Source organism: Sus scrofa, chromosome 15 (assembly GCF_054392235.1).
Source record: "Sus scrofa isolate SSC_HxYL_T2T_F1_AM1 chromosome 15, Sscrofa_HxYL_maternal_Yorkshire_Landrace_v2.0, whole genome shotgun sequence".
NCBI lineage: Eukaryota > Metazoa > Chordata > Mammalia > Artiodactyla > Suidae > Sus > Sus scrofa.
In genome coordinates, this window is record NC_139397.1 from 39594917 (window position 1) to 39608272 (window position 13356).

The following is a 13356-nucleotide window of genomic DNA, read 5'->3' on the forward strand; positions in this document are numbered from 1 at the left end:
AATACATGTGAAGGTGACCTTTTTAAACATTTGTTTTTAGTATGTAGAAATGCAGTTTTAGAAACTGACCTTGAATCCAGTAATCTTGCTAAACTCCTTTCATTTCTTTGTGTGTGTGTGTGTGTGTGTGTGTGTGTTTTTTTTAAGGGCCGCACCCTCGGCATATGGAAGTCCCCAGGCTAGGGGTTGAATCAGAGCCACATCTGCGACCTACACTACAGCTCATGGCAATGCTGGATCCTTGACCCACTGAACATGGCCAGGGATCGAACCTGCATTCTAATGGATACTAGTAAGGTTTGTTACCAGTGAGCCACAATGGGAACTCCTAAACTCCCTTCTTAATGCAAAAAAATCATCTGTAAGTTCTTTGGGTTTTCTGTATTATCAGTCATGTCTGCACATAGTGACTCTTTTGTTCTTGTCCAATCTTTACAACATTGCCCCCCCCCCCCCCGCTATCCCCCCCACGCCCCTTGTCTGTCTCTGCCAGCTGGGCCAGTATGATGTTCGTATGGGTGATGACAGTGGGCCCTTTCCCTGTTACTGATGTTAAGGGAACACTGTCATATATGAAGCTCATATTATTAGGTTAAGTAAATTTCCTTCTGTCTCTAGCTTGCTAAGAATTTTTATGATGAATACATGCTAAATTTTATCAAATGCTTTTTCTACACCTAATAGATAAGCCTATGACTTTTTCTCTTTGATCTGTTAATGGATGACTTTCACTTACTGATTTTTTAAAAAGTTAAATCAACCTCACATTCCAAGAATAAACCCAGTGTGGTCAAGATCGATAAGCTTTCATATGTTTTGCTGAATTCAATTTGCTAACACATTTTTAGGGATTTCTTATGTTTACACTCATGAAAAAGAGATTGAAATTTTCTTATAAAGTTGTGATTGGATTCTGGTATTTGGTTTTCGCCAGCCTCATAAAGTGAGCCTGCTGCCTTTCTCTGGGAGGGTGTGTTCACTTAGATATTTAGCGTAGCTCTGGTGGTCTCTCTGTGGGAAGGTTTTAACTGTTGGTCCAGTTTCCTTAATAGTTATAGGGCCTCTTAGTTTTTCTGCTTTTCCTTTTCCTTTGGTATTGGTAAGTTGTGATTTTTATGATTTTGCCCATTTCATATATTTTCAACTTTATTGGTATAATGTTGCTCATAACTTCCTTGTATTACCTTTTTAATATCTGCAGCATTTAAAGTTATGCTCTCCATTTTATATTTCACTCCTAAATTATTTACTCCTGCCTTTTCTCATGTTTTTCTTGATTACTTTTGCCTGGAAATTTGAAATTGGCCTTTTCAAAAATCCAACTTTTGCATCATTTTTATACCTCTTGTATGTGCTTCTTTTTCATTAATTTTTTCTTTCACATCTAGTATACTCTTCTTTCCATTTTCTTTGGGTATGGTATATCTTTTTGCTTTTCCCAAGTCAGGTGCTTGACTTATTAAATTATACTTTCCTGTTCCTGAAGTTAATATTTAACACTGTCATTTTTTAGCTAATGTCAAATTGGCATTCCTTTCCATTTTGATAGGCAGTCTTTTATTAACTTTCAGTTTTAAGTGTTTTCTTATATCCAGTATGGTTTTTTTCTTTGACTCAGGTGTTATTCAGAAGTATATTGTTGAGTTTACATGCTTGTTACTGATTTCTAACTTAATTACATTGTGGTCAGAGAATGTAGTTTGCAAGATACCAGGATATGAATCCTTTAAAAGTAGTTGGAACTTTTTTTTCTCTCTCTCTTTTTGATCTTAATATGTTGAATGCTATGAATATTAATTGATTATCTATCATGTATCTATCATCTCCCTCCACTTCCCTACCTAATTACCTATCTTTCCCTATCTGTCTGTCTGTCTGTCTATCTATCTATCTACCTACCTATCATCTGTCTATTCTTCCATTGGTGCAGAGAGAAAAGCACCCCTCAGAGCTTGGCACTCCAGACTATGGGTTTGCTTCTCCCCAGCCTTCTTCAGACCCATTTGCACCTGCTCACTCATCTCCATCTGAAATTTCCTTTTGTTAATTCAAATAACTGGTGACTCAGGAGCTCCTGCTTCCCCTTTCAGACCACAGGCAGAGTTCTTCCTCCTAGTAGCTTTGCTTGACCAGCCTCTCTCTTCCCTTTCTTTTCCTTCTCTCTCCTTTTCTTGTCCCCATCCCACTGGATGTGTATGGAAACCTCACCTGCTCCCCACTGTCTCTGTGTTTAGCAAGGTGTGGTGACCTTTGGGTTCCTTTCTGTTACTGTCTCTGTCTCTGTGACATGCTTGAGAGCCGACCTTCATCCCTGCAGACCCCGTTTGCACACAGGGCCAGGCTATAGGAGGTCCTCTGCACACATCCTGTAAGTTGGAATGAAGGCACTTCTCCTGCCCTCTCTGAGTCCCACAGGATCTGCTTTGCTGTGGTCAGTGCAGCCTATCTCCTGGGCAACATCCTCCCTTGAGGTTTCCTGCTACCCTGAGAACTCAGTGTCTTCATGGAGGTACATGTTTCTGCAAGGTAGTACCTTTCCCTCCTCCCATGAAACATCCCTGCTGAAGCAGAGAAGTCCTAAAGGAACAGATACCTTATGGGGTATCTCTGAGGATGTATTTGCCTGAATGTTTGAGGGTTTGCTTGGGGAAGCACTTGCATCAGCTGGAACAAATACCAGCTCAGGGGGTAGGGGTCCTGGTGTGGCTCATTCTGGGCTGCTACTCACTCACCTCATGTTGAGAAAGGGCCTCCGGGGATTCTTGGAGTAATTCTCCTGCAAGCTCACAAACCCCAGATTCCCAGAAACTCATTGGAGTGCTCCCATATCGGAATCACCCATTTCTAAAACACCGTGCAGTGACTAAGTGCATGGGCTAAAGCCTGGGTTCAAATTCTGGTTTTGCTACATTATTCTAAGCGATCTGGGTGAGTTTCCTCATGTGTCTCTGTCTCAGTTTCCTAAAGTGAAAGGAGCATAATAACCCAACTTCAAAGGACTTCTGAGAGCATTAAATGAGTGACTGAGTAATGCCTAGTAGGCAGTGATGCTCATGAACCGTCATGGTTCACCTTCAGGGCACTGTTGTGTCCAACAGGCCCCTGGCCACCTCTCCTTGGTCTGCCCATCCACTCAGTGAGCAGCTGGGCTGTACAACCTCTCGCCTCCAAGCAGCTGGCTGCCCTCCCATCTCACCTGCCCTCCAAAGTAGCTTCCGCACATGGAAGTTGTGTTTTCCGAGCAGTGTGGCTGGGGCTGGGTGTGGGTCTCTGTCACTTCTGTGTGCCTTGAGTATAGTTTGGGTGATACTCAGCACTGTTCCTCTGGTTCTCCAGACCCCTCCTAGGTACATGGTCTTCACCAGGGAAACACCCAGGGATTTGGCAGGAGGGCAGATGCTAAAATACCCTGCAGTTGCAGCAATGCTGCTTCTTGGATGAAGTTCATATAATTTATACTGCCTTTCCCCCTGATTATGTATTTTTGGTAAGAGACTTGGAAAAGTACATGATAGGAGGGGAACATCAGAAAACAATGATTCCTACCTATTACTGTCTGTGAAGAAGCTCTGGAATTCCCGCCATGGTGCAGTGGATTAAGAATCTGATTGGAGTGGCTCTGGTTGCTGTGGAGGCACAAGTTCAATCCCCAGCCTGGTGCAGTGGGTTAAAAGATCTGGTGTTGTCATAGCTGCAGCTGGGATTCAACCCCTGGCCAGGGAACTTCCATATGCCCTGGGTGTGGCCATTAAAAAAAAATGTGGTATTCCCATTGTGGCTCAGCAGCTTAAGAACCTGACTAGTATCCATGAGGATGCGGGTTTGATCCCTGGCCTTGCTCACTGGGTTAAGGATCCAGTGTTGCCGTGAGCTGTGGTGTATGTCGCAGGCATCCTTGCAGAGGAGCGGGGAGATGCCTGGTGTGCAGACCACCAGAGACCGTGTGGCCCTTTGACAGGAAGTAGACAGCAGGGTGAAGGACCCATCCTGAGGGTGAGACCACAGAAGGTCACACAGAAGAGCCACATCCCACAGGGAAAGGCATCTCAGAAGAGTGTCCCTGAGTACTTGGGAGCTTCTCTCAGTGGCCTCGGCCCGAGTATCACTATTGATAAGTGGATGGGCTACCCATCTTCTCTGTGCCTTTTAGTGTGCCTGCATTACATTGTGTATTTTCACATTTTTCATGTCACATTATATCACAAGCATTTCCCCAACTTATTAAAAACTTTCTGCAACACCATTTTATTGCTGCAGAATATCTAATTGCAAGTCTGCATTGTAATTCTCCTAACATTCCCCTAATGATGAATGCTTAAACAGTTCTATATTCTCCTCACTGTAAATACAGCTATTATGGACCTTTTAAAATTGAAATCTTGGTCGATATTTCAGGCATTTTCTCAGAACAGACTCTTAGAGGAACATTTCCAAGATTCTGGGTGCAGGGCCAAATGCACAGCAGAGAAGTGAGGGGGAGGTCTGCCCTCACCGGTGTGTGCCCAGTGGGTCCTCAGTGGCTTTGGGAAAGTTTCTTTCGGATAACCTCTGCCTAATTAATAAGATAAAATGTGATACACACACACACACACACACACACCCTTTGATTAGTAATGCAGCTGGACATTTTTTCCTCTTAGAATCATTTTTCAATGACAGGTGATTAATCGTGGGTGGAATAAGTAAGTTAGAGAACCAGCTTCTCCTCCCCGAGTGGGTAGCTGCTGCTAGATGCCAAGAATTCTAACTCAGCTTGGTTGTTTAAACTCTCCAGCTTGTTTTTTTTTTAATTTTTATTTTAAAATTTTTTTTCATTTTTTAAAGTTTTATTGAGGGATAGTTGATTTACAACATTGTGGTAATTTCTGCTGTACAACAAAGTGACCCAGTCATACATGTAGATTATCAGAGAATATTGGGTAGAGTTCCCTCTGCTGTTCAGCAGGTCCCCATTGGCTAGTCATTCCATACACCTCAGTGTGCATGTGTCATTCCCATGCCCCCAGTCCATCCCTCCCTCAACCTCTCCCCTTTGGTGACCATAAATTTGTCAAAGTCTGAGTCTGTTTCTGTTTCTGTTCTGCAGATAAGTTCATTGGTATCCTTTTTTTAAGAGTCCACATATACATGATATTAGATGATGTTTGTCTCTCACTGTTTTTTGTTTTTTTGTTTTTTTTAAATCAAAGCTGTCTGCAGGGGAAAAACACTTCCATATAAGCAACCAAACATATCTTTGTGATGATGCATTTCAAAGGGTGTTAAAAAAGGGGAAAGTCCATGGTAGAGGCCTTTTCCTCATCTTCCTGAGCACCTGCAGGACACTGGCCCGTTGCAGCAGTTCCCTGAAGAAGGCACGGTGATTCTTCACGTCCCCTTTCTACTAATGAGGAAACCAAGGCTCTGAAAGGGGAGCATCCTAACTCTGCTCTGTGCCATCTCCCAGGAACCAGGTGGTCTTCCTCAGTGGGTGACAATCAGCTGTAAGACCCAACAGGTCCCCCCTTGTCAGAGCACCTGGGTGTGGGGTGCAGGGAAGGGTGGGGAAGACCAGCCCAGCCTCGCTTCAGTGGGAAGTGCATCCTCAACTGGCAGTGCCTGCTAGGTACATGGGGTGGCAGGACTCTCACAGCCCAGCATTGCCCAGATGCTGCACTTACAGTGAGGTGGAGCCTGCTGTCCCCTTTGGAGTCTCTGAGCTCCCATTTCTTCTTCTACCAGAGAAGTTAGAAGACTGGAGACAAAGACCCCGATTGGATTCTCTGGCCACTCTGGTCATTCTGCCTGACTTCAAGCGTAGTCTCTTCTCTACACTGTGGCCCTGGGTGAGCCAGGATGGTGTTCTGACCCAAGGAGGGTGTCCCAGCTGAGGCCTGGCATATTCGTGCAATGAGAAACATCTCCCTTCTCTGCCCTCCTGTCTCCATCCTCCCTCTGCCGTGCAAACTTGCTCAGCACCCCATCCTGCTCTCCACTTCCAGGCTCTGGTGCACTGGGTTCTCAGACAGGAGAGGAGGGGTGTCAGCCTCCTACCCCTTTTCCCTGATGCCAGGAAGGATGGGTGGTTGAGAACTCTGCAGGGTTTCTTCCTGAAGAATAAAACCTGCTTTATGGCATTTCCGACCTACGTGGGGTCGAGAGTTTGGGTAGCATGCCTTCTGTGGGCATCTCTGAAGCCATTTAGGTGGGCTTTAAGAGGGAACCCTTCTGAAGCCTTTGTTTCTATTTCCCCTCTGGGATTCCAGCCAGTACCTTTTGCCCCAGGGGAGCTGCAATATGTCTCTAGGAAGCTGAAGACCTTGGTTCCCCATGCAGATCTTAGAGACAAAGGCAGATCCACAGACCCCACACACCTATCTTGAACTCCTGCTTGGGGGCTGTGGTGTTCTATACACATAGTCCATAAGCAGGACAGAGTCAGGCAGATTCCTACCTGTGTCAGAAGAGGATCTTGCTGCTGTCCTGAGGAACCTGTTATAAGGTGCTTTCCCCTACTCAAGCATCAACAATTTCTCGGCCATCTTTCCTCCCAGAGTCCACCTCTCATTCATACTCAACATTGGCCACCAAAGTAATCTGCAAACTGGATCATTTCCAAACGCTGTTCCCTCCCATAAGTCCCTTCAAGAGCTTTCTACTGCCTCTGTGGCAACATCCAGACTGCACATCATGGTGGCCAGGCCGTTGTTACCTGGTTCTTTACCGTCTCTGGGTCCAGCCTCATCCTTGGTCACTTCTGCACATGTCTTGGGGGCCAAAAAGAACAGAACACTTAAAGTTTCTGGAATTCACCTCTATTCCTCTGCATTTCTCATTCCTGCATCTGTCTGACTCCTTCAGAACCAGGCTTAGAATTCCTCCTTCAAGAGCCCTTCCCTGACCTCCCACAGGCCTTTTTTAAAAATTGAAGTAGAGTTGGTTTACAATGTTGTGTTAATTTTTAGGTATACAGCAAAGAGATTCAATTATGTATCTATGCATCTATCTGTAAATAGATATATAGATTCTTCTTCAGATTCTTTTCTAATATAGGCTATTGCAAGATACTGACTATAGTTCTCTGTGCCACACAGTAGGTCCTTGTTGTTTATCTGTTTTATATACAGTAGGGTGTATCTGTTAATCCCAGACTCCTAGTTTATCCCCCCCCCCTTTGGTGACCATATGTTTGTTTTATCTGTTTGAGTCTGTTTCTTGTGATAGACTTCCCCAGGGGTCTTTCACAACCTGAGCTGATTTGACACGTCTGTGGTGGGGGGTGTCCTCCAGAGCACGGGAGGCCTTGCTCACATCTAAATCTCTGGCGTTGTGCCCACCATGTAGTATAGACCCAGAGAGTGCTTGTGGGATGAATGAAGGCGTTTCATTGCCAGACACTGGGGTCTGGTTGTTCACATCATTTTGTCCTAACATCTCCATTGTCAGCCTTAGAGGACAAGGTCTGATGAACAGCAGCCACAGGCTGAACTGTTCTTCCCTGGTTTGCCGCTGAGACATTGGCGGGCCTGTGGGGTGCTTTATCCGGAGAGTATCACGTAGAACTCTTCCCTAAGTATTTTTGACTTAGTGAGAAAAGGAAGAAGAATTCCAGCTATTTGACAATAAGAATTGGCCCAAGTGTTTGGCTTGAAGTCAGAGACTGGGAGGTCTGCATGTCTTCAGCGTCCTTGGAGAGCTATCATGTTGGCTAGAGAATCTTCTCCATCACAGGATGACCTCAGAAGCAGAGGCTGGTTGAAGCCATCCAGCCTCATGGCCAGGGATCTGGATTTATCAATTTACCTGTGAACTAAGACTTCCCACAGTGCCTGCCTCTATTTGTTCCTGTGATGGCAAACCAGCAAAAACCACCAAAGCTGCAGCCAAAGCTCTCATCCACTGGCAAAGAGAGGCAGAATAGGTTCCTACTTTAAACTCCCTCATATACCTGGAGAAGCAAAAGATGCTGTCTGATGTGCTGGGGAGACGACAGTGGGGCCATTATTTAGCTCATTGCTGGGAATGCCCTTGGTCCCAGGCACTGTGTTAGGCAGTACCTAACTTGTTGGGAGGTAGTTCACCATGGATCCCTCATGTGCCTCACATCTTATGACTGAAGCACTGACTGCCCTTTGTCCTGGACCATCTTTGCAAGGATGTTTGTAGAACTGGCGGCGACAGTACTTCCTCCAGCACAGAGGGCAGGCATGCTCACTGCCCCTTAAAAGGGACTCAGTCTCTCCTAGCCCAGTGGTCGCTTCTGGAACTTAATCTACTCACGTGGGCTGTCTGGGACCGTCCCCCTCGCCACATGGGACGTGGGGACAAAGAGAACAGATGAAAAAATGCTGATTGTTCATGTCCTGGCTGTGGTGTGAATGGCGAAGCCCTCAGTCTCTGACCAAGGACACTCCTTACCTCTTGTCTGTACTCACAGAAGTGTTAACTTGTTCACTCAAAAGCAGGTAAAATCTTAGCGCCTTCATGGTTCCTGACAAGTTTATCTCCTTGTTGAATTTTATATGCAAAACACCTTAAAATCCAAATATCTTTATCCTCGCTTGCTTCATTCTGAAACAGAGAAGTCACACTTTATAGGTCACAGAGCTAGTTTGTGCCATGGTAGAGATTTTTTGTTTAGCTCTGTCATCATAGCGAGAACCACTCTCTATGATGTGTGAAACTGTTCAATTGCAAACATTACAGTGCCTAGGTCCACTGTGGCACTGGGCTGCTTAAAATCCCATTGGTTCCTTAAATCATCCCATTGACATGGTGATAAAGATGCTCAGGGAGGACAAGCCTTTCCTCAAAGGAAGGTAAACAAGATGCAATCAACAGGAGTTCCTTCCACTGAAGAAAATGCTCTCATCTAATATTTGGATAACACTTGGCTGGAAGAAGCCCTGACCTACTGCCCTTCCCTCTGGTGAGGGGAAGAGAGCTGTTTCCCACAGCAGACAGGCAGGGTGGACAGCGTCCTGTGAAATGCAGACTCAACCACAGCAGAGCTGGTGGGGGGGGTGTGCTCAGGGTGAGGCTGGCTCAGCCCTTGGGCAGTGTCCAGACCTTGCTATTGGAGCCCTGTGTGTTTCCATCGTGGGTTGTCCTCTGTGTCCTGTTGAATTTACTCATTGCTACACCCTCATGGAGACTGACCTGTTCCTTCAGCAGCTCCCTGTTGCCCGTGGGACAAAGTAAGTTCCCTTTAAATCATGGTTACTCCTCAGGAAGATTTAGAAGTGCTGCTTTGGAGTTCCTGTCATGGCTCAGCGGAAAGGAACCCAACTAGTATCCATGAGGACGTGGGTTTGATCCCTGACCTCGCTGAGTGGGATAAGGGATCTGGCGTTGCCGTGAGTTGTAGTGTAGGTTGCTATGGCTGTGACTGGCAGCTGCAGCTCTGATTCAACCCCAAGCCTGGGAACCTCCATATGCCATTGGTGTGGCCCTAAAAAGACAGGAAAAAAAAAATTACTGCTCTGAGGGACTTGGGCTGGCTGGTACATACACACTCTGCAACTAGCAGTGATTATGACATTGAAGGACAATTAGAGCGCCTTCACCTTTGCTCCGGCCATGACCCCGTGAGCCCGTACCATGTCCACCGGAGGGACCAGGTCACTGAGGCTGGGGAGGTCCAGAAAATGGCCTAAGATCCCAGGGACCAGGAGGAGGGGAACCAGGGCCCAAACCCAGGGAGTGGGACCTTGAGGTCTGTGCTCTAGCCACTCCACTTAGTGACAGTGACAGTTAGTGACAGTGTGAACCATCATCACTAACTCATCCAGGGAAGGATGGGGCGATAGGGTGATTTGTGGGAAATTTATGTTTGGCCATTCAGATGACCAATATACAAATTATATTTCTCATTGATATTTGGTCTTCATCCAGCCACTGCTCCTGGCCCACAGCTCCCCAAACCCTTGGAATTTCCTAAGTGTTGAGAGTGATGGAGTTGTCTTTTGTTATTTGAATTAGGTGACTTTTGGAAGCACAGAAGGTTGGGGGCTGGTTGCCAGGGGAAACAAGCAGGCTGTTAAGAGATCTGTAACTTTCAGTCTCACCCCCTTGATTTCCCAGACAGGAGTGAGGCTGGAGGCTGATGGTCGGTCACCATTGACCAATGACTTTGTCAGTCATGACTGTAATGCAACCCCCGTAAAACCCCACAAGACAGATTTTGGGCTCTTTTTCAGAGTTTCCTTGTCAGGGGACCAGAATGTTTCTGTGCCCTTGTGCTGGGACCTTGTTCAGGACCTTGCCCTACATATCTCTTCATCTGGTTGTTGATTCCTACCCTTCAATAACCTTTTCTAATAAATCAATAATCTAGTGAGTAAATGGGTCTTCCTGAATTCTGTGAGCCCTTCTAGCAAATTAATCCCAGGGAGGAGTGGTTGGAACCTCCAGTTTGTAGCCAGAAGCATAGGTGACAGCCTGAGCTGTCCCTGACCTCTGAAGTGAGGGTGTCCCTGAGAGACAGAGCCCTTTACTTGAGGAATTTGATTCTATCTCCAGGTAGATAGTGTCCAGACAGAGGTGAACTGCTTGTTGCTACGGGGGAGCCTCCACACACGTGCTTGAAGGGGGCTTGGGAACCCTTTTCTGATAGGGTTTGCTCATATTTTTAACAGGTCCTCTCTAATACCAGGCATTTGAGAAAAACTTCAGCAGTGCCCTGGGGGCAGGGACAATCCATTTCTAGAGAGACACTGCAGCTGTGCATTTGTGTCCCAAAGCTGTGCCAGTGTGGGGAAGGGAATACTGGTCACTGGTCCCTCCCTGCTAGGTCAGGCCCAGGGTCCACATGCACCCTCCATCCCCTTTGAGAACTGCTGATGGAGCCCTCCCAGCACCAGCACAAAATTGTGTGGGCAACAAGTAAGCCCTTTGAAATGTTTATCTTTCCCTAGACAATCACAGCAACGTCATTTGACTGAATGCTCCCTTACATTTATTTCAAATTTATTTCCAATCACTGAGAGCTGAAACAACGGCAAACAAAGGTGCCTTTGAGCTCTGGCACCTGCTGTTCCCCCCAAATGTCACTGGGCTGATATTTGATGCCATTAACCCCAGTCAGCATAATGATGACTCGCTTCCTTATTCCCCAGCCCCCCCCCCCCCCCCCCCGGCCCAGCACCCTGCTCACATTCACGCCATGTAGGTGGCAACTTTTTTTATGGTCCAGGAGGCCCATACCTCCTCCCTCTAGCAGAGAATCCCTGGGTCCCTGGGGAAGAGGCCTCTCCAGCTCCATCCTCCTCTGCTCCCTCCGCGCCGGCCACACCCCGTGTCCGAGGTGAGGTGCGTGTCACGCGATGTGGGGGTGCTGGCTGGCTGCCTGGTGCCGCGGGTGGTGGGGTCTTCGCTCCTGGACGGAGGCGCTGGGGGAGGAGAGTCCTGGTGAAGTTCCTCAGATGAAGTACTCCTTTCTGCTGTTGTCCCCGCTGTCCTGGAGGGACGGGTCGTCCTGCAGCGCCGCGTCCGCACTCTCGGCGAACTCCGTGCCCTTGGCCTCGTTGGTGTGGTAGGTGCCCTTGTGCCGGTACATGTAGTGCAGCGCGAGCAGAAGAAGGCAGACCAGCACGAAGGCCACGGCCGTGATCACGCCTGTGGGAGGGAAGCACGGCTTCGTGGGGGCGGGGCCAGGACCGGTCCGGACTGACACGTGCTGGACGCACGCCAAGCGCTGACAGCCTGGCTGGCTCCTGCCCCCTTCCCTGACTGGTGTACAGTGCCCATCAAGCGTCCCCTGTCCTTTCTTCCTCTGCTCAGACCTGCTGACAGCTGCTGTAACGGGGCCCCAGAACAGACCCTGCCTCAAGGACCTCCGGAGCCGCTGAAGAAGGCGGACCTAGCGCAGCTTCCACAGAACACAATCATTTGTCTGCTAAAAACTGAGGTGTTCGCAGCTCTCAGATCTTGCGGGGGTTTTTTTCTTTGTTTTGTTTTAAAGGGATAAACAAGTTTAATTCTAAAGAGTTGGGTATTTTATATACCGATATTAAAATACTGGGAAAATTATTTTATAACCTGGCAAATACAGAGAAACATAAACATAAATTAAAATGTCCTTAATCCTTCAGCTCAGAAATCACTGCTGTTAACAATTTGATGTCTTTCTCTCACAAGAAGCACTCACGTTTAATCCAAGTTCTCCTTCAGTCTTTTGAGTGGCCCTGCCTACACCTCTGCCACATTTTAGTATTTGGAACTTGCCATAATTTTCAAACTCTTCTTATTGTAATCTATCTGGCCGCTTTGGTAATTCTCCAAACATTTATTTATTTGGTCATGCCCAAAGCATGTGGAAGTTCCAGGGCTAGGGATCGAACTCCCGCCATAGCGGTGGTCAGAACCCCAGCAGTGACCATGTGGGATCCTTAACTCTCTGAGCCTCCTAAACACTTCTTATTTGACCATTTTCCCATGTCTGCTGAAGATATTCACCCCTCTCCATCTTTCTGGTAAACCAGCCTCTCCCTCTCCTCCAAGAAGTCCTCTTTGCACTACCCTCCTTCTCCTGGAGAGGGAACCATAGCTCCCCTCAGTGTTTCTGCTACACTAAACACGACGGAGAATTGAGAACTGTGAGTTTTAAAAGCAGGACAATCCCAAGGGCTTCCTGGGGCTTGGGGCTTGAGGAGCTGCAACGAGAAAAAAAGCTGGGAGACAGGGAGACTCTAAACCCAGGGGAAAGTTCCAGGGGAAGTGGAGACTGGGCGTGGCCGCGCTCTAGGTGCCACTGTGCTGGGCATGCGCAGAGAGGGAGTCCAGGGGTGTGTGGCTTATGCTCCCCTCCAACCCTCCCAACTACCCTGTGCTCCTTGGAGGCGGGGTCTGCAGGAGGGGCGGGAGGTGAGCCCTGAGAGTTGGTTGAGAAGGAACAGGTCACTCAGCCTAGGGGTGAGGGGGTGAGGGGGCAGATGGAAGGGTCTGGGTAGGACTAACATGCGGCACTCTCAAGAGGGGGGCATTCAAGTTCAGCTGTTTGCTGTGAGGCCATAGAACAAACCCTCTGCCTTGACTGAGAAGGTGGGTTTACTTGGGGAGGGGCTGCTGGTGAATATGGAAGGGGGTGCCTACAGCTGTTCCCAAGTCCCTTTGGGGGACCATTTCCTCACTTTCCCACCGCCTTCAGGGGGACACTTCTGTGTGCACGATGTGCATGATAGTGGCTAAGAAAAAGAAGGTTCAGCTGTCCAAGGTGTGGGAGAATGCCAGGAGATCACCTGTTTTTATTTATATGCTTAATTGTAAAGTTCCTTGACCTATGAATGAGCTAGTGAGAAGTGATCATCTCAGAAGGAAACAGCAAGCTGTACTCCACAGACTTTGTCCTGAAACAGTTTGGGGTCATAGCTTTGGCCC

At 47.5% G+C, this 13356-nt stretch overlaps 1 protein-coding gene across 3 annotated transcripts in view; it reads right to left on the reverse strand.

Moving 5' to 3' along the window:
- Positions 1-8514: 8514 nt before the first annotated feature.
- The window catches only part of GYPC (glycophorin C (Gerbich blood group)), a 32593-nt gene continuing 27751 nt past the window's right edge, over positions 8515-13356 (reverse strand). The window contains exons 3-4 of one of the 3 annotated variants that reach the window (XR_014829330.1): positions 11185-11595; positions 8515-8550 (exon numbers count right to left, since the gene is read on the reverse strand). Coding sequence is in view for 1 of the 3 variants with exons in the window: in XM_003133289.7 (XP_003133337.3) it covers positions 11399-11595 (197 nt within the window). In the remaining 2 variants the exon portion in view is untranslated. Of the gene's footprint in view, positions 8551-10913; positions 11596-13356 lie in introns of those variants that run through there. The other 2 variants (XR_014829329.1, XM_003133289.7) reach the window with 2 other exon arrangements.